Below are 24,998 nucleotides of genomic sequence, written 5' to 3' on the forward strand. Positions count from 1 at the left end.
GCGGAGTCCAACCCTCACCGGAAACGTGTCCGACTTACTGCCGGCAATGCGAACCAAGCTCTGACACTGATCATACAGGGAGCGGACCGCCACAATCAGACAGTCCGAAACCCCATACTCTCTGAGCACTCCCCACAGGACTTCCCGAGGGACACGGTCGAATGCCTTCTCCAAGTCCACAAAGCACATGTAGACTGGTTGGGCAAACTCCCATGCACCCTCAAGGACCCTGCCGAGAGTATAGGGCTGGTCCACAGTTCCACGACCAGGACGAAAACCACACTGTTCCTCCTGAATCCGAGGTTCGACTATCCGGCGTAGCCTCCTCTCCAGTACACCTGAATAGACCTTACCGGGAAGGCTGAGGAGTGTGATCCCACGATAGTTAGAACACACCCTCCGGTTCCCCTTTTTAAAGAGAGGAACCACCACCCCGGTCTGCTAAGTTTAATGCATAATGTTCTACTTAATTTGTTGATTTCTTATACACACGCCATGTGCAGTAACTCAGTGACTACAATTGTGAGATTTAAAACTGAACCCAAACAATACTGTTATAATCACAAGACACTTTTTAAGACCTTTTAACATTAGTGAACTTTCTAGAGCAATGATTCTCAAACTCTTTTCACAAAGTACCACTTCAGAAAACCTTTGGCTCTCCAACCACCATGATAAGGACTAATATTAAAATACAGTAGCGTAGTAGGCCTAAATATTCATTAAAAAAGACAGTGGTTTTATTTAACAAGTACATTTTAATATATTGGCCACTGAAATATTACAGACAATGCAAAAACTTAATCAACAATGATACTCCATATACAGTACATATTTACAGACTTTTACAGCATCCACGGCAACATCTCATCGGTGTGTATTTTCAGAGCATTTATAACAATGATCAAATATTTGATTTGTGACTTCTTAGGCCAGTTGAGTTCTTAATTAGTTAAAACTTTTCAAGTGGGTTTGGGAAATTAACTGCAAACACAATGCCAGGCACAGATGTGAAGTCAAGGAAAACAACTTTACCCAATATGTCATCCAATCATACTACTGTACTGGCAGAGGTTTCCAATAGGGGAATAACATGACTTCATGTACCATTTGTTACACTATCTTGCAGCAAAGAAAACCCTGCATGTTTGAATTCACGAAGGAGGGCCCATTTGGCACATGATTGTGCTATGATAAAGAAGAAATCAATCTGTCCATACTTTGTTTGTCCGTCATTTGAAAAAAAAACTGTAAAATTGTTTCTTCTATTACCTTTACCATTGTGTTTTGATGTGAGATAATTTCTCTTAACTTGTGCCCTGTGAAAGATGCTTACTGTTCCAGAATTGATGCAGTGACCCGCATGTATTTGCAATGCAGAGAGGTGAACTGTGTCCAATAGAAGTTCACTAGGTGCTCCATATAGTTTAATCCTAGACAAATATTTGTGTTCCTGACAGAAACAATCATCTTTAGTCATATGTCTGTAAAATTCAGCTATGACATTCCCTGGTTTAATAGTTTGTGAAATAACAGGAATAGACTGCACAAGTTTGACTACATTTACCATCTGCATAGGTATATTTTGAGTACCATGTATGAGCCTTAACAAATATAAATTTTTGTCTTCATCGGTGTTCCAAGTGAGATGTTTTTAGGGTCACTAAGAGGACAACCCCTATCGACAAGCTGTTTGTAAACTTCTGCATCATATATATCTTCAATGTTGTTAGCATCTGCCTTCTTTCTGCTTAATCTGAAGTTAAGCTTCTCCTGAAAACCTGGCTTGAGGAACAATGACCTTATGTGAGCCTTAATTGGAACCTCTATAAAGGATGAGGATCTTTCTTCTGACACACTGGTCCCACAAGACAGACATTTTATTTGTTTACTTTCTAATGGCCCAAAACAATTACTGCAGTATTTATGTAATAAAATAGGCGATGATGCAGAGCGGGATAAAAGAAAGTTTTTGAACTTCTGCACACTGTTTAAGCAGTCTGCATTCAGACTATCGGGACAAAGCAACTTGAACATTTTCAGCAAATCGCTTATAGGGCCTTATCAGTGACTTTATGACAGTTTTCATAAGCCATGATGATCAGAAGGCACTCTGCCACGGTTACTGATGCATTGTCATATAATGGTTTGTCTGTTGTGTCCTTGATATTTGACTCTTCTGCACACTCCTCACTCAAACTATCTTCAAATCCTTCATTAAACATATGTCCGTCATTGTACATCCAATCCCCCATATCAGGGAGAGATTCCAAAAAAAAAGTTTGAGATGGATCATACTCAGCATCGACATGTAGTTCAGTTGTTAGGCCATCAGTAGGATCTATGAGGGCTGATCTGGAAAATGGTTTTCCATTGTCTTTGATAGAGTCAAAAGTAGAAATATTTTCATGTGCTGAAATTAAAATAGAATAAAAATCATTAAAGGTTTTTTATAACATTTTGTCACAAGGCAAAATGTATAACATCTCAGCATATCGCTCACATTCTTACACTCAAAAGTTTGGCATATTTTAGCAGGATATGCTTTGTGACAAAATTCACAGCAAAACATTAGTTAGACACAGAAGACGGTGGGTGTACCTGGCTGGTAGGGAGAGGCTTGGTGTTCCAGAGTGGTACATCCTGCATGGACACCTGGAGGTTGGATGTGTTCCATATGAAGAGCAGTGTTTTGGGCTCCTTCTGTTCCCCTGCTGCTACCTTCTGACACAAAAAAGAGGAACCAAAAAACTCTAAAAATTAAAATAATTAAAAGAAAAGAAGAAAATTGCAAAACAAGAAGCAAGTTGACATAAATTGAACACATTATACAAATCTAGCTAATGGAATGCATTTACTTTTTTCCCACATCTTGATCGCATTGTAGTTCATGTTTACGTATCTTCTGTGTTTGTGGTAACACATAATCCCCAGTATTAAATGTAACTCATCACAATACAACACGCACTATAAAAAGAAAGTGTGGAACTTCAGTGATAAACAATGCCAATGATTAGTAAATACACAGCAGCAAACCAAACCTATGAGAAAGGATCTTGACGAGGGATGCAACATTATTGTAAATATTGCGTTATTTTGGTTTCAAAATTCTCACAATAATGCCGTGATGTGTGACGCTATCAAACGAGAACTCCCGTCAGTGTGTTTTTTTCTGACAATATTAAGTGGGCTGATCTGAGAAGTAAACTCGATCTCCCAAGATAACCCGCGCAGTGTGGGACAACAAAGTTCAAACAGGGGACATTATATAGGGGCGAAAAAGAGGAACTGTGCAGGAGTGACGGGAACGTTTGTGCTTCGTAGCTCGGAGGAATTGTTGCTGTGAAATATTTCTGTGCCTATAACTGCTGTGTTAGATTAAACTAAAATATGTGTGTTACTTGAAATTCTGGATGATTTTGCACCATTCCTTTGCACTTAAAATACCTGTTCATAATAATAAATAGGACTACAACATATGAACATTATGTTTGTATTCAATTACAGTAAGTGTGTTTATCCTAAACATTCCTGCCACTTCATTTAACACACGTTGACATGTTTGTAACAATATCTTACCGTGGCTTTAACACTGTGACGATATAATACCATGACATTTTGATATTGTTACATCCCTAATCATGACTTGATGTTACCTACCAGCCTTAACTTGAAGATGAAAGGTTCAAAGAAGATTAATTACACATGCTGAGATAACTCATATTTCAAGTTTCATTCTTCATATATGTGCTACTGTAATCAGGGTAAAAGAAAGCAATATTTCCATGCGTGTTCCTGACAAACTGTGGACAGCTTTTTATCCATCTATCTGGTCTGTAAATCTCAATCAGAACTAATTCACATAAACAAAGAACACGCATATACATATAACTTACTTAGACATTGCTCATCAGTCTCCACATTCACATTGGTGGCTGCAGGAAGAAAAATAAAGTATCACATATTATATCTGCTTCCAGTTTAATGCACCACCACTATGCCAGTATACTCACCAATTGTACAGTCCTTGATCGTTTATTTGAGTCGACTTCTTTACCGGTTCTTCTCCATCGTTTTGCAGGTTTTCGTTTTGTCATTTTGACACTCCAATACTATGTGAATACAGACAAAGGTTGCTGGAATACACAGTGGAACTTCTTGTAAATGTAAAACTCTATATTATGTTGAAGCAGTGTATGTTCAGCAATTTATATTGTTCCACTTCCAATGTTCTCTGTACATTTATGTCTATCATTGTTATTTCACTATGGGATGTATAAAGTGTATCTTATCACTTGCGATGCCTCGGTGGAGGTAAGTATCATAGCTTCGAGCAAGGTGGTTGCGCCGTTGAATGCGGCATTTATAGCTCTATTTTCGTAACACAGTGACGTTACATTAGTTTGATGAATAATAACTCGTGTGTGTTAAAGTAATTTAAATACCAAAACAAAAACAATAAATGGTATTACTTACTTTCAGTCGTTATTCCTTCGATGCTGAATTGTTTCCTCCAATCGATACAAGTCACATTCGCCCACGAAATGCGCATGCGTGTTTTCCAGGAAGCGCAAATATGATTGGACAGATTCATGGGGCGCCGTGCCAAATCTCGCGAGAATGTTGATGAGACAGATCCACATCTCAAAATTTAGATAAAGTTGATTTTCTCCTTGTATGTCCATCTGAAAATAGCCATTTTTGGCTATGTGTAACTTTCAAAGGAAGGCAATTCAGAAAATTCACGCCTTCTATCAGACAGCGGCGGACATGACGCATTGTTTGCCATCAACGTCAGAAGAAGAAGAAGCGGGAAAACAGTAGGCGGCGTAACATTTTAACGTTGTGCGCCGACCTCGACCGAAAACGAGGAAGAAGAAGAAAGAGAAGAAGAAGCGGGAACGTTTTTGGAAACGACAACCGCAACGCTTGTGACAGAAGACTTGGAGAGGTAAGTATCCTAATATTTTTTAGTTGGTTAACCATGTAATGTTGTGAAGTGAAAATATTTAACTGTTGTGACAACGAGTGGTCCTTTGAGAGGTTGCGGTAACGCTAATGGCGTCTGCCCAGCAAGTAATGTTAGTATACATAATGACCTTCACAATTAGATTATACAGTGCATATTAATTTGGGGGTTTGACTTTAAACATTTTTATAATACTGTTGTAGGTAAAGTAACAATCGACAAAGAAGGTCCGGACTGCATTTTATTGGTATGGCTGGCTAGTTGTAATAAATAAGAGATGACATCCAAAAGTGTTCAATGATTGACAAATGTGCCCCGCCATTTTGAAAGCAGCAGTACATTTGCTTACTAGTTGGCAGTGGCCAGTATGTATTAGAGATGCGCGGATAGGCAATTATTTCATCCGCAACCGCATCAGAAAGTCGTCAACCATCCGCAATCCACCCGATCTAACATTTGATCAGAACTGCATCCGCCCGCCATCCGCCCGCACCCGTCCGTTGTTATATATCTAATATAGACGATGCAAGGCATTAGTGAGGTTATAAAGCTTTTGCCTGTTAAAGAAAGGAGACTGATCCAACGCAGCACAGACTTTCGCGTGCCACGCTGTCACGACCCAGACGCACACCAGTGCGCAATCATATGGAAGCCGCGCTGAGCGCACCTCCAAGCGCGTCTCGCTGCCGGCGACGGCCGGGTATATGGGCCCGACGCTCCAGCGCCATCCATTTTCAGGGCTAGTTGATTCGGCAGGTGGGTTGTTACACACTCCTTAGCGGGTTCCGACTTCCATGGCCACCGTCCTGCTGTCTATATCAACCAGGGTGAGCCCCACCCCTTTCGTGAGCGCACTGCGCGCGGAGTGACCCCTGTTACGCGCCCCCGGCAACAGGGGTGGCGGGCAGGTAAGCTGCGCGGGCGGAGCGCGCGGAGTGACCCCTATTACGAGCCCCCGGCCACGGGGGTGGCGGGCAGGTAAGCTGCTTACCTGCTGCGCGTGACGCCGGCCGCGGCGAAGGCGGACGAGGCGGGGTGTCGGTGCGGTGGGCGCGGTGGTGACCCTGGACGTGCGTCGGGCCCTTCTCGCGGATCGCCTCAGCTACGGCTCCCGGTGGGGCCCTCTCGGGGGAAGGGGCCTCGGTCCCGGACCCCGGCGAGGCGTCCCTTCTCCGCTCCGTAAAAGTGTCCATCTCTTCTTTTTTTTCTTCTGTTGTGGCATATGTTGCAGGTGCTTGCTCGTTTTTCGTATGTGGGTAACAACATTTAACTATGTATATATATTTCCGAATTGGTTTAACTGCCACCCGCCTGAATCTATTTAAAATCTAATTTTTTTTTATTTCAATCGCCCGACCCGACCCGACCCGCTGATAAAATCTAATTTTTGAAAATTCCATCCGCCCGATCCGCGGATAATCCGCCGACTCCGCGGTTGTGCCCACAAACCGCGCATCTCTAGTATGTATTGTATCACGCTGTTGATCATATAAACTGCATATATATTGGAAAATAAAGTAGCTATGTGTGTAAAATTTGAAACATTCATTCATTTAAATGAAACTAGCATTATCAGACAGGTCTTGTTAAGACTAGTTAGACTTAGACTTCCTTTTTATTGTCATTCAAATTTGAACTTTACAGTACAAATAGGAAGGAAATTGTGTTACATAAGCTAATGGTAGTGCGGGATAAAAAAGCAATAAGGTGCATATATAAATAAATAAATAGGTTACTGTACAGATAAATATATTGCACTTTTTCACATGCGTCCACGTTAATGGATGTATGTTATATTGTCTTTTTTATTCCAGCGAGTTAATCCATTTTGGGGGAGTTGAGGGGATAATTTCATTATGATGCGTTCAAGAGCCTTACGGCCTGAGGGAAGAAGCTGTTACAGAACCTGGAGGTTCTGCTTCGGAGGCTGCGGAACCTCATACGAGTTACGTAATTTCCTGTGATACATGTTTAAAAAGTTATGATTGTCTTAACCTGGTCAAAATGCACTAATTTATGGTCAACCTCTTCAATACAAAGTCATTGGGGCTCAATAATATATTCATGACCTTTTTTGTTAAAAATGCCATAACTTTATTAATATGTACCCTATTATAAAAAGGTGCCATCAAGCCCCCCGCACCCCAAAATAGATAAGAATTAAACTGTACGGGTTGAGTTTTTTTTTACTATAGCCAGAACGATCATAAACAATCATTTTGTTTACTTGTTTTTGACAGAAGTTAACTATGATTTACCCAAAAAGTTAACATCCATATGAAGTGACCCCATATATGTAAATACTTTCCATTTATATTATAGTTCCATCCATCTATCTATTTTCTACTGCTTTTCCCTTCCGTGTCGTGGGGGGTGCTGGAGCCTATCCCAACTGCGCTAGGGCGGAAGGCAGGGTACACCCTGGACAAGTCAACACAGATCGACAGACTACATTCACACACTCGCGTCAATTTAGTGTTGCCAATCAACCTATCCCCAGTTTGTGATACAAAATTTATTTTTTCATTAACAGGATGGACAAAAAGAAAATGACAACATAAGAGGTTAAGAGTTCCCACAAAGAAAATGAAGGACCTGCATAATTCTCCTCCCCCAAATGAGTAATCTGGTAAGTCTCTGTATGTGTGGCAAAGCGGACTACGGTTAAGCCAAATTGCCGTGTTACATGTAGCTAACAAACTGGAAAAAGGACTTTATTAGTTTGTTTAGTATTTAAAGAACAGCTGAGAATGCCACCTTGGGAAAGTCGCCCCAAGAAGGTTAGTAACAGTACCCTAATTGTAATGAGGCCACACACCTCTAAGACAGCGATGGGCAAGCTCACCCTACTGCATATGCTTTAAAATGCATATAGGGATGGGGAGAGGGAATAATCATAACATTGTTGTCCAAATGAGGTGACAAATACCAGTCCAAATTTTTATACTCAAATAAAAAATGTTAAACACTTTCTCTTTTGCACTCTCTCTTTCAGGGTGTTTGGCCTTCGTCAGATGGGAGGACGGTTATACCGTCAAAATCTTTACTGGAGCAGACATTTTGTCAAGAGATGAAGCTCCTGTGCAGATCTTAGATCTTAGAACAGGAGATTCTGATTTAGCAAAGTGGTCAGATGGTAAATTTTATAGGGCAACTGTTGAATATATCTCAGGAAAAGTGACGGGGGACTTGTAACAGGCAGCAACACTGTTGGACCACCACCACCACCCTATGGGTAAGATTGACATTTATTACCTCATGCCTATGGGGCTACAAGTTCAAAACTTTTCATCTTTATAAAATCAAATTTGGTGAATTTCCAAACCAAAAAAACAGCATTAACTGAAATATTATTTTATCTGCCATCAAATAATTGTTTCAGTAAATAGTATGTGAATGACAAATACAAATATTTAATGTATTTCATTGCCAAAACCCCAACATCTGTATCCACTTTGATTTCAGGATTAAAAGTTCTGAACTTGTGGACCCTGAAAACAATTATTTGCCATCATTTTATTACTTTTTAATCATGGTCAAAATGTTCATAGAGTGTAAATATCCACTCTACAATCTCATGTGTCAAAACTAGGGAGTAAAAAAATTAACATTTCATGTCATGGTTACAATTGTTATTACAGTATTGATAAATGTGCTCAAGAAGTACTTGAACACACACTGAAATCTTATAAACAAGTTTTATTGAGGAAAAAAAATAGTTACACAATATATACTTTCTTAACAGAAGAAATCTAAGTTTTTTAACATTCAGTTTCACGTCAAAATATAAATTCCTCATTTTTAAAAATTAAATATAAATTAAAATATATAAAAATATAAATAAAAGTAGTGTAAGGATGGGGGTTGAAGGATGAGTGTCAAAAAACAGAGCTAACTTTGCTTTCTTATCAGCAATCGAGCATTAACTAAACACCCGTGGGTTCTCAGAGCAACACACAACACCAGAAATGTGTCCCGTGAAAACCTGTCCGATCCGGAGCTTTCAACAATAACAAAAGTTCCATGGATGAATTAAGTAAACAATATCAAAAAATAGGATCCAAACAAAATTTATGGCTCGCCTCGGCCGCAGGTACTTGCTGTTGCTCTTGCCTAAACGCCGCACTGAATTTCAGGACAGGGAAACTAAAACAAGCTTGCTAGTTAGCATAATTAGCATCATCGAGCTAGCTTACTTGTTGTTGATACTGTTACGTGATTGGCTGTTGGCGTATCCCTTCCATTGCTCAGTAAATACCGTTAACTGATTGTCTGTTATAGCATGTCCCTCCCATTGCTCAGTGACACTTCCTGTTTTCTGTTTCCTGGGTTCCCAAAGCGCGAGTGACCTCATGCAGCGAATCTTGCTTGCTCAAATATTTTATCGAACACATTTAATATTTATATCATTATGTGTCTATTGCGATATATATTTATTGTTTTATTGGCCCAGGGCTATGTAGTATTGATTCTTAAAAAAATATTTTCGGGGCTTGCGTGGGAGCACTACGTGCAGATAGAAATGTTCCTCTTTTTTGTAAATTTTCCTCTTTTGTCAAAGGGTGCTCACATGCCTGTACTTCCTGAGTGAAAGAAAGTAGTTAAGGCGGAAATCTCAATATGCCATAGTTTAAAAACATTTTTTAATCCAAATATAAGTACTGGTTTGACAGTTTATACTTAATTGTACATTTCATAAATAATCCTGAGATATATAAAGTAATAACTTTTTGGGGATAGTCAATGTTATGTATAATTTAATATTGTAAAATCTGTCATAATCTGTTGGTATTGTTTACTAAGTGAGTTGTCTATTTCCTTGCAGTCAAGAAGATTTCATCTTCAGTATTGGTCCAGTTCCTTTGTCTTTGATGTGAAATGTTTTTGTTTAGGAGTACTGTACAGAATGATTGTAGATATGGTCAATTTTGGTCATGGTACATTTATTTTCATTATTGGTACCGTCCATCATAGAGTGAGGAGAACAAATCATTTATACACTGCTGATTTTGTAGTTTGAGGTCTGTTACTTTTATTATTATTATTATTATTATTATTATTATTATTATCATTATAGGTACACTTCAATTGTAAGTGATAGAATCCAAAACAAAAATCCATAATCACATTGTATGAATTTTTTTTAAAGTAATTAATGTGCATCTTTTTGCATGATATCCATATTTGATACTTCAAATATACTCCCAATAGAGGTTTCTAGGTGATCAATTCCATGGAAAAAAAATGCAAATTACCTGAAAACATACAATGTGATTTTTTGTTTTGTTTTATATTTTGCAGTCTATTAAATACTTGTTCTCCTCACTGTACATAGACTAAGGTCCACTTTGGCCGCTGGAGGTTAAAATGTGGGTCATTTCAGTAATTTTTTTGTAGTTCAGTATTTCTCATCTCTTTTGACAGGAGAGATGCAGGCAACCCATCTGTCGAGGACACTATCTCATATCGACCGCAGGCAGAAAAATCATGGACGCCATGTGATGGATGTTGGGAGGAGTTCGAAAAAATCCTGCGAGAAAAGCAACAAATTGAAGAAGTCCTCTTGAAAATAGGCAAGTAATTAATGCTAATTTATTCATGATGTAATTATTTTGTTTACGTAAATTTGTTATTTGGCCTTGAACACATTATTTTCTCATTCGGGTATTGTTTGTGCTATTTTTTCCCTTTCAGATCCGGACCAAGTCAGAGTACTCCAAACTCTCTGCAACCTCGTTAGTGACAAATACAGCGACGGCCCTCCTCAACAATCGGGCTAGCAGGAGCTCTTTCCTGAGAGCGGCGTATTTATGTCCTCGTTCCGCCTTGCTGCCATGAGTCATGCTTCAAAGCCCAATTGCATGCGTTTATTCCACGCACTTTTTGACCACTTTTTTACAGTTGAGGAGTGTCAAAATGCTGTCGCTTTTGGTCGCCCTGGAAACAAACCTGCAGGAACAGGAAAGCGCATCCTTGACCGGAAAAAAGTTGAAGAAATCCTAAGTAAGTTTTCCCAAACTGAGGGTGTTTTCAGGCCAAAATTGTGTAACAATAATTAAATAGAAGTTCAATACGAGAAAGTTTGATCCCTTATCGATTATAGCACACGAGAAGCATAACTGAATGTTACATAATTACAGTTTGTGATTGGCCAAAAAACTAGCATTGTGATAAGCAATATAGTGTTATGTCCATCAACTTGAAGTGTGGTTGTGTGTATTAATGTACTGTATGTGCAGGGTTTCCACAAGGCATGAAGTCATTAAATGGATTTTGTGTAAATTAAGGCCTTAAATGGCAATAAAAAGCATTAAAAGCGTTGTCCAGAGGCATTTAAAAAATGTAATACAATTGTAGGACATGGCCGATAGTCAATATGTCAAACGGAAAAAAACAATTTAAAATTAAAATTAACTTAAGAACCTCGAAATTGCTACATCTGTCTGTGTCTGAAGCTGCCAAACTGCATACAAGAGGTATTGTAAGGTGGGAACGCGACAAAAGCACTGCCTCAATACGGCACAATGAAACTGCTCTGGGGGCCTAAACTTTTCCATTCTTTGGTCACTGTAGGCGTGTAGTCCTTAACTGGGACATCATATCAGGATAATGGGGAAGCTGAGCTTTTTTCATACACGACTCGTTTATTTCAATCACCTCCACTTCAACACATATGAGCTAACTTGGCTAACATTAGCAACTGTCGTGACGCAGGCGCCTCAAGTTATGGCTTAGGATGGACAAACAAGGCAATTTTCACAGCAGACCACAACTCTTTTATTCTCTGACGTTCCCACAATAAATTAATAAAAGTTCCTTCAGCTGCTGGATACTTAATACATAACTTGCTATTTACTGTAAACATTTTAAACAACAGAGAGGGTGTAAAATACAATATATTCAATATCGGCAAATTAATATAATTGACATAGCTTTTTTTTAATGCATTTTATTGGCATTTTTCCAAATACCGTTCTGTATTTTTCTAAAATGTTTAAATCGATCATCCATGTCCAAACACATGCATAATTTGCAATCCTAGTATGATGTTCATTTATTATTCTATAAAACCTTTTAACTATTTTAAAACAAATTGTAATTGTAAAATGGTATCCTCCAGTTTGTGGCTATTATAAGACATTTTCAGAGAATATATATATATATTTACAGCATGTTTTAAACAGACACAACTAAAAAAATGGCTTATGGGTATATTATATTGATCATCTGATGCAGAATTGGATGTTTGTTTAGAGGGCTTAAGTGCAGTTCTCCTTTAAATATTTTGATGGACGGAACCTTTTAATTGGCCATTCTACGACCATGCACCCAGTCAAAACACTATATGCTACTCAAGAAAAATAAATAAATAAAAATACATTCTCCAATTAAACAGTTTTGTAAGCCAATTCTAATACACGAGAGAGTAACAGTTAATCTAAACTTTTCAACTAATTAACTTGTCTAATGCTTACAACTGTGTGTATACAGATAATTGTAGGCTTTTGACTATATATAATAACTATATGCAGTCGCACATGGGCATTACATTTTTATAAGTACCAAAGCATTAAATTAGATTTGCATTATTATTATTATTGCATTGCATAGATTTGATACCTGTAGAAACTCGGATGTGGCAAAATTACGAATGCCTGATTATTATGTTCTTGCCTTACAGCATATGTCCTGAGATGCGGTACCCTTCCTGATTGGGACAATATTGAGGAGGCCAAGCTCAAGCAAGCTTTGGTAAACAAATGTTGGGCAAGAGCAGGTTTTAAGTAGGCCCTTGTACCTGCCAAGTTCATTCTGGGGTAGGATGTTTCCTTTGTAAACATGTTGATATTTTGGTCTGGGGTTGCGCAGTATATATTGTATAAAAATGCCCTATGATGTAGCTTTTAGTACCACGTTATACTGTGACAATGCATATTGAGCTGTGCTGTGTCTCGCAAATTTGGCACTGATGCAACCTCACTAACAAGCTAGCGGCTAATATCCCTTCACAGTACAAAGCTGTTTCCAAATAAAAAACGGAAATGACGCAGTATGTTACTGCTTACATAATCAGGTATATTAGTAGCTTTTGTAACCAATTTCAAAATGTTTTAATGATCATTTATGTACCAAATGTTATATTGTTATCGCAGGAGGCTGTTCTATTGTTTACAACAGTGTTTCTTAATCATAGGGCTGGGGCCCACTGTTTGGCTGCGAATACCCTTGGGGGCCGCCAATAAATATCTGTTTCTTAGCTGTGGTCCGTCCATATGGGCCGCAATGGTACTCAGTTGTAATACACTTTAGTGTAAGATGACTAATTCAGTGTTTGTATTTGAGTGGGTCCCAGACCCCTCTGTAGTGGAAAAGTTGGTCGGGCCCTGAGTTAAAAAATGTTAAGTATCCTTGGTGTTCAATGTGTGATTATTTTTTATATGTAGACCAGTTCCAAACACCACGGTTACAATTTTATAAATGTATTTCAGTTTTTCCTTGGAATATTTCCAAAATGGAAATTTAGTCATTTACTCACCCTCTCACTGAGATTAAGTCAGGTGTTTTCTTTAACTACGGTACATGGTTTGCTCAACAAGGAGTTAAAAAAAACTACACCGGATTTTTTCACAACAACAAAGTGAGTACCGTACTTAATGTTAAATTCATTTAGTTTTGTATTTGTTTTATTTTTTGTATATTGTTTTCTATGTTGTTTTAATTATTGTGAATGTCAATATGTACATTATGTATGTACTAATTAACTATGTTTAAATTGTTGTATTTAATCTATTTTCATATCTTATATTTTGTATTTGTGTGTAGCCAAATAAAGTGATACACCGCTCAATATTTGAGTATTTTTTTAGTGTTATTTCTAATTAAGTCAGATAACGAATATTTAAATTGCACTCTCAATTTGTTCTCATTATTCTCAAATTTGAGATATGATGGCTTTGTTAAGACATTTAAGAGAAATAATCAAGACATGAAAGAGACATACATAAGATCTCTTATTGCTCATACATCTCATTTCTTTCTCTTTAATTCTCCTTCAAAATAAATGAGACATAATTGAGATCAGTGGCATACATATATGAGCTCTCCTCAGTGTATCCCACTTCTCAAATATTGCTCAAATGGTTGTCTCAACTCAACCTCCTTTGTCTCAGTGATGTCTTGTCTCTTTTTAGCTTATTTATTGCTCCTAAGGGTCCCTTAGGAGCAATAAAAGAGAAACAATTGATCACAGAATTAGACAGATATGAGAAGCTCAAAATGTTCTCAAGATACGAGATTAAGCAACAGATGAGCAAGCACATTTTTGCTATGGGTAGGATTTCAGCAGGATCTACCCCAGTCTGCTGACATGCAAGCAGAGTAGTAGATTTTTGTAAAAAGCTTTTATAATTGTAAAGGACAATGTTTTATCAACTGATTGCAATAATGTAAATTTGTTTTAACTTTTAAATGAACCAAAAAATATGACTTATTTTATCTTTGTGAAAATATTGGACACAGTGTGTTGTCAAGCTTATGAGATGCGATGCAAGTGTAAGCCACTGTGACACTATTGTTCTTTTTTTAAATTTTTTATAAATGTCTAATGATAATGTCAATGAGGGATTTTTAATCACTGCTATGTTGAAATTGTAACTAATATTGATACTGTTGTTGATAATATTCATTTTTGTTTCACTACTTTTGGTTTGTTCTTTGTTGTGTTTGTGTTTCCTCTCAGTTGCTCTGATTATTGCTGTTCTGAGTGTTGCTGGGTCGGGTTTGGTTTTGGAATTGGATTGCATTGTTACGGTATTGCTGTGTATTGTTTTGTTGGATTGATTAATAAAAATAAAAAAAATAAATATATATAAAAAATAAAAAAATAAATCGAATTTTTAAAAATGGGAATCGCACAACATGAGAATCGCGGTTCGAATTCGAATCGATTTTTCCCACACCCCTAATGTTTAGCTATTCCTTGTCCTGCAGTGATAATAATACTTGTAAGAAACTTACTTTATTTGTCACCATAGAGGCCAGGATTAGTGATTTAGAAGTAGCTATAACACTGCAGATTGCGAATGGACGTTCGCCGCTAGCTAGCTAGCCATGTCTTAAAGCACCTCCTCCTGAGAACGTTTTAGTGTTATAACTTCACCTTTATCTTTAGTTTTTAGGCCAAAATGCGTCCGCTCTCCCTTTTCTGTCCACACACTGTGTTTGCTTGTAAGTACTCCGCGATTGTGCGCTGCCGAACATGCTCCTCTGCTCGCAAAACCAGCAATGTCATGCCCGGAAACCGGTACTTTTCAAACACAGTATAGAACCGTTTTTGATTCATTATTACCGCGATAGTATACCTGTTCCGGTATACCGTACAACCCTAGTACCTACTGAATGAGGAAGGAAAATCATCCTAACAAGACTTTAGAGAGTTACAGTAGCGCCCTTTAGGCAGCCAATTAAACACAGGACTCTATGTGGCTGCAATGTAAATTAGTCGAAATAACGGAACATTAATCTTCTGTTTTTCCTGTGATGTTTGTCCCCTTTAAGCAGCGGCACCATTTAAAAAGTATTGATTTGGCTTCTTTAGCAACCAACCCATTGTTTACATGTGTTAATTTAATCCTTAAACAGACTAAAACAATCAAATTACTTTGTTTTAAAGGCTGCTTTCAACCACATTCATGCAATGATTCCTATTATTTAGTGCAGTGGATCTCAAATGGGGGTACGCGTACCCCTGGGGGTACTTGAAGGTATGCCAAGGGGTACGTGAGATTTTTTTTAAATATTCTAAAAATAGCAACAATTCAAAAATCCTTTATAAATATATTTATTGAATAACACTTCAACAAAATATGAATGTAAGTTCATAAACTCAGTGAAGCACAAGCTCAGGTTTCTCACTAAAATGTCTGTCAAAAAGAACTGTGAAAAGAAATGCAACAATGCAATATTCGGTGTTGACAGCTAGATGTTTTGTGGACATGTTCCATAAATATTAATGTTAAAGATTTCTTTTTTTGTGAAGAAATGTTTAGAATTAAGTTCATGAATCCAGATGGATCTCTATTACAATCCCCAAAGAGGGCACTTTAAGTTGATGATTACTTCTATGTGTAGAAATCTTTATTGAATCACTTGTTTATTTTTCAACAAGTTTTTAGTTATTTTTATATCTTTTTTTCCAAATAGTTAAAGAAAGACCACTACAAATGAGCAATATTTTGCACTGTTATACCATTTAATAAATCAGAAACTGATGACATAGTGCTTCTTTATCTCTTTTTTTCAACCAAAAATGCTTTGCTCTGATTAGGGGGTACTTGAATTAAAAAAATGTTCACAGGGGGTACATCACTGAAAAAAGTTTGAGAACCACTGATTTAGTGTATGTAAACATAGTGTGTTTGTAGACTTACTTCAGAGTTTTGGCATTAAGTACAGTCCCACTGCGGTTCATCTCCAAGTCCCTACGGCTGAAAAAGATAATATCAACCTTGTGTTGTTCAGTCTATGTTCAGGGAAAAATACAATTTGACAACCAACGCAGTTTTTTTATTTGACACATTTTGCCTTTGTAGTTTCCACTCCATGTCTATAGTTGCATGCATTCCTTTACGAGTGTTCTAAGTTCTAAGTTTGGTCGTGGAACGATCGGGCTTGTAGGTTGAGGTACTACTGTACTGTGTGACCTTGCTCATCCACACTGTAGCTAGTCAAGAAGCATTGAGTTTGGCAAAATATTTCATCTTCGAGTATTTCATGTCAGTTACAAAACGTTATAAAGAGGGAATGATTTCACCTGTTATACATGCTCCAGAACAGCTGCAGGTTGAACTGGTTGATGCTGTTGTTGATCTGTTGCCGATAGCTCTGCACCAGCTTTGTGTTGTTCATCAGTTCCTCCTGTTCACAAATAAACATGAGTGCTTTTTGTCATCAGGAAGCACTAGGGATGATGTTTGATAAGAAATTATCGAGTTCGAGCCCATTATCGAATCCTCTTATCGAACCGATACCTTATCGATTCTCTTATCGAATCCAGATAGGTTGTTGTATATGGAAAAAAAACACAATATTTGGTTTAACAAAAGCTCACTTTTATTTTATAAGAAAAAATAAAAAAAAATAAAAATATTGACTGTTGTTACCCAAAGTATATTAAGTGGGATTTTTCAGAAAAACTAATATATACAGTAACACAAAAAGAACCTGTCTCTGTGGTCACTATAGGTGAATAGCCATGCCTTGAGGCGTTTTTTCCGGTCCATTATTTTTGCTGCTTGTGTGACATCACAGGAAATTACGTAGCTCAGTCATTAGACTGAGCTACAACATTTCCTCTGATGTCCCACAGGGCATTTCTTGTGGGATTCCAATAAAGAGCCAACTCTTTTTCTTAACTATAGTGGCCTCGATAACGGAAACCGGTTCTCAAAAAGGGATTCGAGTCCATGGAATCAGTTCTTTTCTTATTGAACGGTTCTTTTCTTAACGAACAACCGGGAGAACCGGTTTTGAACATCAACCCTAGGAAGCGCTGCTACAAATACAACAGTGGAAGCCCCTTAAGTTGATAACCCTTCTATGTGGACTGGCTTTTCAAGTTCAAATTTTGCTAACTAACAAGTGACATAAAAGCTAATTGTTTTTTATCCGATCCGTACAAAGTCCCAAGTACTCTAAATGAGAAAGTAGTAGTTTGGATTTTTTTTTTTTTTTTTTTTTTTTTACAGCAAACACAACAATAACAATAATAACAACAACAACAACAATAACAACAACAGAACAACATCAGCAAATAGGACATGTACAAATATGATGGTAAAAGTGATATCAAAGAAGCAGTTAGTGAACTAAATATTAATAATACTGAAATGACAATGAGCATTATTACACTACAAATGGAGCATTACAAATACCAATGGAAATAGCACTATTGATATTGAATAATACAAATAATTACCTCTATTATCAACAATACAATTGTTTCTTATGCAACAATACATATATGTAATGATAACTTGAAATACAAAAGAAAGCAGATAAATGGAGGGGAAGAAAGAGAAGCCAACTATATTGACCTTGTAGATTGTTATAGTAACAATAAGTTAAGCTTTGTCAGTGTGCCATGTGTTACCCAGTTTCCCCTAAGGCAGGGGTGGGCAATTACTTTTTTCCGGGGGCCGTATGAGCAACCCGAGCACTGCTGGAGGGCCACATCGACAATATTACAATTAAATTTTGCTCAATATTATTTTTGATATACCGTAAGATAAATAATAATAATAATGATAATAATAATACTTTCATTTAACCTAATTTAACTTCATACAAAAGCACATTGCTTTTGATGGTTTTATTTTTAACACTTGTCTTACACTACACTTCCTGATGTATAACACAATGCAAAAATGTCAATTTCTGCACAGGGTTAATTTAAAGTTTATCCTGCATCCTCTTTAAAAGTCCAACATTTTTCCCCGTCAGATTTAGACAACCATCTGTTGTCACACCTGCCAGCTTGTCCCATTTCAGTCCTAACATATCCAAACACGCATTTACCTATGTGAACAAGTCATTACCTGTGGTTGTCTCTTTAATTTACTGCATGGCTGCCAGCTACTCCGTGATTTGAAAGTGCAGTAAGAAGATGAGCAGCTGGGCGGTGTCACGTACATCGCAGCTCTCATCCAAAGCCAGCGAAAAACAGTCAAAGTCGGCCGTTCTGTTCTTCAGCTGAAGCTCCAAGTTTCAGGGCATATCAGCGCAACAGAGTCCAATAAGCACTCCTTAATCAACTCTCCGCCTGAAAACGCCTTACTTTTTTTGGCGAATTTGTGAGAAATTACGAAACGGCTGCATTCTGGGGGTGTGAAATATGGCAAAAAGTCCTTGTTGGGTTTGCAGTTTTACCATCAACGCATCAGCCTCCTTTGCGCGCGCTTCATCGGACAGATTCCGGTATTTTTCCTCTTGCTTCGTCATGTAGTGGTGATTCAAATTATATTCTTTAAACACAGCAACATGTGTACCACAAATTAAGCACACGGCTTTACCTTTAATTTCTTTAAAGAAATACTTGGCAGTCCATGTCTTGTTGAAAACAAGCCATTCGTCATCAACTTTTCTTTTTTTAGCGTCTCGCGGGTAAACCGTGCATCACTTGTCGCTGTGCACCTTCACTCACAGGTTACACCCGGACATACGTCCTTAACATCCTGTGGCACTCTTCTGGGATCACGGCGGATGAAACTGCTCATGCTCAGGGTGTTTGTGGAGGTTCGGGGTTTTGCACAAATGTGATGCACCATGTTAGATGTCCCGGTTTTGTGACTGTCATAGACATAAACAGCGTCGCAGCTCTTGCAAATCACGTAGCCAGCATTACTATCATCCTGATTTACAACCTCATAAAAACGAGTCCACGCTGAACTTTTCTGGCCTTTTTTTCCCCTGGTCTTTAGTATTCCCTTTTTTAGTTTGTCGCGTGCCACGTTTGCTGCCGGCGTTGCCATCTCTTTATTTTTCTTCTTCTGTTGTGGCATGTTGCAGGTGCCTGCTTGTTTTTCGTATGTGGGTAACAACATTTAACTATGTATATATATTTCCGAATTGGTTTAACTGCCACCCACCTGAATCTATTTAAAATCTTTTTTTTTTTTATTTCAACCGCCCGACCCGACCCGCGGATAAAATCTAATTTTTTTTTATTTCAACCGCCCGACCCGCGGATAATCCGCGGACTCCGCGGTTGTGTCCGCAAACCGCGCATCTCTAGCGCGTATGTATGTATATATGTATGAATAATTGTGTGTATGTGAGTATAAATGTGTATTTGTATGTACAATACATTTAACTCCCAGTATGTGCGGGAGCCAGAGTACGGCCCCAGCCACCCAAAGAGCCCAACCCAAAACAGCAGGATTGGATCGTGTTGACAACCGCTTATGTCAACATGAGTCATCCAATTTCAGAGCGGCGTTGACATAATCACATATTTTCACTGGATGCGAAACAGTTATGGCACTTTTTCGCCGTTCATCGATACCCACTGGCAGTGTCTGTGATGGCACTGACTTGACTTGACTTGTGGAAAAGACAATATGTTTGCCTTGCAGAAAGACTACTTTATTGTTGTATTTGTTGAAAGCAACCACATTGCAGTCCTGACATCCCCGGTTGAGCTATGCACACACACTTCTTATTGAACTCCCGCTAACCACTCCCCTGCTTCTACCACCCCCGTGTCAGGTCATAATTCACACGAAGCCCCAAAATAGCTGTCTCAGGATATGCCTGTAACATGATTCTTTCTCCAAAAATGAGCATTTCCTCATCCATCGTGTCAACGGGGTAAAATAAAGTCTAAAAAACTTTGACAAGTTGACTTCAGGTCTGTCCCCATCCATCACAACATTTCAATGTGTAAAATACAATCCACTTTGAACACGTAGTATTTTATTATAAAAACAAACCGGGGAATGTATGTTTGTTTTTTGTCTCAGCTGCGGACTGGCTGAGCTGTGCCGGAGCCGTGCTCGGTACATTTACAGGTCGTGGAAACTGACACATTGACTAGAATGAAAACACATCGTTCATTAGCCACTATTCAGCCGCTGGAATTCAGGGGTAAAAGTGTGTTCCACCGCGTTTAACATACCTGACTGAAAAGATGTGGCAATACTGTATCTGGCAGGGTGCTCGTCAGTCCTGAAAGCTGCGTAAAAACGTACAAGGAAATAACAGAACTAAATATAGTGGAATGTTCTTTAGGTGAAACACCATGGTCACTAAAACATAGATAACCTTGTCAGATACCTTGGATGCTGCCCAGTCAATCCAGCCTTTACCATTGGGATCGATGTTGAGCAGAACCAAACCCTCCACCAGGTCAGGGAACATCAGCTAAAACATTTTTAAGATGGTATTATTTATTGGCTGGAAACTTAAAAAATATACTTTTAGGGTTAATCTAACCCTAAACTACTTACCGCAAATTTGGCCAGGATGTATGATCCAGCTCCAACTCCAATCCCAACGATACTCTTGAATCTAAGATACATTCAATGTAGTAAGTATATTTAAAATGAGTCATATCAAATGATTACATTTTTAAATTAGATTCATCACACTTTTGAATTTGGAATAATCGTGATTAGGGATGTCTGATAATGGCTTTTGGCGATATCCGATATTCCGATATTGTCCAACTCTTTAATTACCGATACCGATATCAATCGATACCGATATCAACCGATATATACAGTCGTGGAATTAACACATTATTATGCCTAATTTGGATAACCAGGTATGGTGAAGATAAGGTCCTTTTTAAAAAAATTAATAAAATAAGATAAATAAATTATAAACATTTTCTTGAATAAAAAAGAAAGTAAAACAATATAAAACAGTTACACAGAAACTAGTAATTAATGAAAATTAGTCAAATTAACTGTTAAAGGTTAGTACTATTAGTGGACCAGCAGCACGCACAATCATGTGTGCTTACGGACTGTATCCCTGCAGACTGTATTGATATATATTGATATATAATGTAGGAACCAGAATATTAATAACAGAAAGAAACAACCCTTTTGTGTGAATGAGTGTAAATGTGGGAGGGAGTTTTTTTGGGTTGATGTACTAATTGTAACTGTATCTTGTGTTTTTTATGTTGATTAAATAAATAAAAAAATAAAATAAAAATAAAAACATACCGATAATAAAAAAAACGATACCGATATTTTCCGATATTACATTTTAAAGCATTTATCGGCCGATAGTATCGGACATCTCTAATCGTGATTGATCACAGTTGCTTTAAAAACGTTGCTGAACTTAACTTTTTGGGCACAATTGCCGCAGATATACTCCGCCAGTGTTGTTTGTTGTCTACTCCTTGTCATCGAAGTATTAGTAACATCCTTGCTGGTGTCTGCCTCAGAAACTGTGTTTTCATTTTAAGATGGTATTTTAAACTTGTTGTGCTTTGTTGATAAGGGCTGCAAGATATGCCAATGACCTTGGTTTTATCGAAAGTCCCGTCCAGGTGAATTTTTGAGAGTCTCCTCATTCATCTTTGCACTGGTATACTGACCACTGACCTGACCAGTGACCTGATCTGATCATAATATCATATACAGTATATAATCGTTAATAAACAGTATAAATACACTCTAATAACTAGAGTGTATACATCTAATATACAGTATATATAATTTAATAATTAGAGTAGGGGCCCACTCAAATATTAACACTGATCCTAACAGTCATCTCCCTCTTGATTTTAATCAGATCGCATTAGTTTGTGTTCTTTTAAGCTATGTTATGGTTGCTATGCCTAAAAATAATTACGAAGACCCGATTGTAGTAATAAACTAACATAATTTTAAAAACTAGACTTGTCCTTTTTCTCGCATCACTATTACAGTATGGCACTCGTTAATGTCAATCAAATATTTAGAGATAAAACGAATAACTAAATCAATAATACAGGTGTTAACTAAACTGTCACAGGAAAATCCAGCTTAAAGGGGAACTGCACATTTTTTTTTTAGGAATTTTGCCTATCATTCACAATTTTATGTAAGATAATATATATATATATATATATATATATATATATATATATATATACACCTTGTGGTTAGAGTGTCCACCCTGAGAATGGTAGGTTGTGAGTTCGAAACCTGGCCGAGTCATACCAAAGACTATAAAAATGGGACCCATTACCTCCCTGCTTCGCACTCAGCATCAAGGGATGGAATTGGGGGTTAAATCACCAAATGATTCCTGAGCGTGGTCACCGCTGCTGCTCACTGCTCCCCTCAACTCCCAGGGGGTGAACATGGGGATGGGTCAGATGCAGAGGGTAATTTCACCACACCTAGTGTGTGTGTGACTATTGTTGGGACTTTAACTTTAACTTTATATGTTTCTCTTTTTTTATGCATTCTAGTATTAAATAAATGTGATCAAAAGTCAACTTACAATGGAGGAGTTACACTATTCTGCCTATAAAAGCCCTTAAAAAATATCCAAACACATCAATCAGGTTTTATATACATTTATAATAACATTTAATATTTACGTATTTTGATCATTTTAAGCATATGTGGCGCATTAATTTTAAAAAGGCATTCCAATATTCGCTTTTTCTTTTGCCACTAAATCACTGAGTATTACTCACTGCAGACTTCATGAGCACCAGCACACATAATATAACATCACTTACTGTATAAGGTCAGCTGTCATTAGGATCCCGACGAATAGAATCTTGTTATATTAATATTCCCGTTTTAGATGGAAAATGACTCCATGGAACCAAGCGTCTTTTCGTGTCTTTCTCGGAATATCCGGGTGTAAATTGGCTGTCAAAGTGTACCAACATGTGGGATTACATGCTGGTCTTTCTACTATCAAGGTGAGAGACATGGTTTATGATCTACAATAAAGTTTCACGAGCAGAGGAAGCAGCTTATCACTCAATGATGTAAACATAGGCACACAGGCTAGTGATCATGGCGCCGCTATAAATAGTTTGTCTGCGTTAGGGCTTATAATAACAATATCACTAATATTTGGTAATATTCAAGTCACGAAAAGTAAATGGAGTATTGTTGGGGCTTTTTGGATGTTTTTTTATTGGGTTTTATGGGTGGAAGAGAGGACCTCCCATTGGCTCCGCTGTAAGCGGACTTTTATTTACGTTTATTTACGAGTTAGAATGCATTAAAAAAAAAAAAAATATATATATATATATATATATATATATATGTATATATATATATATATATATATATATATATATATATATATATATATATATATATATATATATATATATCTGTCGTCATATGCTACATAATGATAGAAAACCATAGGCAAAAAACAGTACAGTTTCCCTTTAAGAAACTTCTCTATGACTTTAAGAAACTTCTCTATTACTTTAAGAAACTTCTCTATGACTTTAGCTACAGACTTCTTCTGTTTGTTCGAGATTGTCATCAGCGCCACAAGTGGGGGGAAGTGTATAAAAACTGAGTACTGCTGCGGACCATATGGACTACAACTGAGACAAATATATTTGTTGACGGTCCTCTAGGGGACGCTCATGGTCCAACAGTGGCTAAGAAACACTACCGGTACTTAAATCATGTATATTAGAGTGTATTGGAGTAAAGACACTGTACTTTAGAGTTCATTAGAGTACCTATATTGTACAATAGAGTATATGTATATATTATAGTGTATTACACTGTATATTACAGTTTATTAGAGTATAAATGTATATCTATACTGTAAATTAGAGTGTTTAGGGTATGTGCACTGTATATTCAAGTGTATATATACTGTATATTTGGTTGTATTAGAGTATATGTACTCTATATTACAGTGTACGTACTGTATACTGTATTCGAGTATATATACTGTATATTAAAGTATTTATACAGTATTATACAATTTATTACAGCATATATACTGTATATTAGAGTATTAATATTACTATTAGAGTGTATAAGAGAAATCCAGTATGTTTTTGTTTTTTTGCCAGTTTGCAAAAAGAGGACACAACGTCCGAGTAATGTCTCCACTGATTGGATCAAGAACTGAGTGTGATGTTTGAACTTACCCAAAGTGCTGCACTACAGTAGGTAACATGGTAGCCAACTGGTCCATAGTTTGATACTGGTGCCTGTACAGAAAAGACTGATTAATATATTGGATGACATGAAAAGTGTACCGCAGATATGAATATTACAGTAATACACATCTGTTGCTTCATACCCTTGCGGGAACTGCGATGCTCCAATCTGCTGTCCCGGGGCGTCAACGTGGCAAACCACAAAGTGCTTGGTGATCTCCTGCATGTCCTCATTACTGAAGAAAGTGTTGAAGCACAGCTTGTCTGCAAGATAGAAAAGATGGAAACGACGTGCGTTGAAGTATGACGTGTGCAGAATAATTGACACAAGAAAATGATCTCACCCCTGTTCCTTTAAGGCAATATATATTG

The 24,998-nt window shown here is 37.5% G+C and overlaps 1 protein-coding gene and 2 long non-coding RNA genes across 8 annotated transcripts in view; 1 reads left to right on the forward strand and 2 right to left on the reverse strand.

Moving 5' to 3' along the window:
- ndrg4 (NDRG family member 4) overlaps positions 1 to 24,998 on the reverse strand; it is a 131,685-nt gene that overhangs the window by 31,697 nt on the left and 74,990 nt on the right. For all 5 annotated transcript variants that reach the window (XM_061928027.1, XM_061928026.1, XM_061928029.1 and 2 more), the window contains 7 exons: positions 24,770 to 24,890; positions 24,615 to 24,677; positions 20,974 to 21,034; positions 20,801 to 20,887; positions 20,643 to 20,699; positions 16,782 to 16,885; positions 16,399 to 16,455 (listed from right to left, as the gene is read on the reverse strand). In XM_061928027.1, the coding sequence (XP_061784011.1) occupies positions 16,399 to 16,455; positions 16,782 to 16,885; positions 20,643 to 20,699; positions 20,801 to 20,887; positions 20,974 to 21,034; positions 24,615 to 24,677; positions 24,770 to 24,890 (550 nt within the window). The remainder of the gene's footprint in view (positions 1 to 16,398; positions 16,456 to 16,781; positions 16,886 to 20,642; positions 20,700 to 20,800; positions 20,888 to 20,973; positions 21,035 to 24,614; positions 24,678 to 24,769; positions 24,891 to 24,998) is intronic.
- LOC133575355 (uncharacterized) lies at positions 574 to 4,599 on the reverse strand. 2 transcript variants are annotated; one of them, XR_012049343.1, is made up of 4 exons: positions 4,014 to 4,599; positions 3,897 to 3,935; positions 2,602 to 2,721; positions 574 to 2,413 (listed from the first exon to the last, which is right to left on the reverse strand). It is a non-coding gene; the product is annotated as an uncharacterized lncRNA (long non-coding RNA). The 2 variants fall into 2 exon arrangements; XR_009811490.2 differs by having other exon boundaries at positions 2,602 to 2,724.
- LOC133575353 (uncharacterized) lies at positions 4,809 to 10,517 on the forward strand. Its single transcript, XR_009811489.2, has 4 exons — positions 4,809 to 4,951; positions 7,503 to 7,598; positions 7,965 to 8,204; positions 10,394 to 10,517. It is a non-coding gene; the product is annotated as an uncharacterized lncRNA (long non-coding RNA).

The sequence above is a fragment of the Nerophis lumbriciformis genome, linkage group LG35, assembly GCF_033978685.3.
Source record: "Nerophis lumbriciformis linkage group LG35, RoL_Nlum_v2.1, whole genome shotgun sequence".
NCBI lineage: Eukaryota > Metazoa > Chordata > Actinopteri > Syngnathiformes > Syngnathidae > Nerophis > Nerophis lumbriciformis.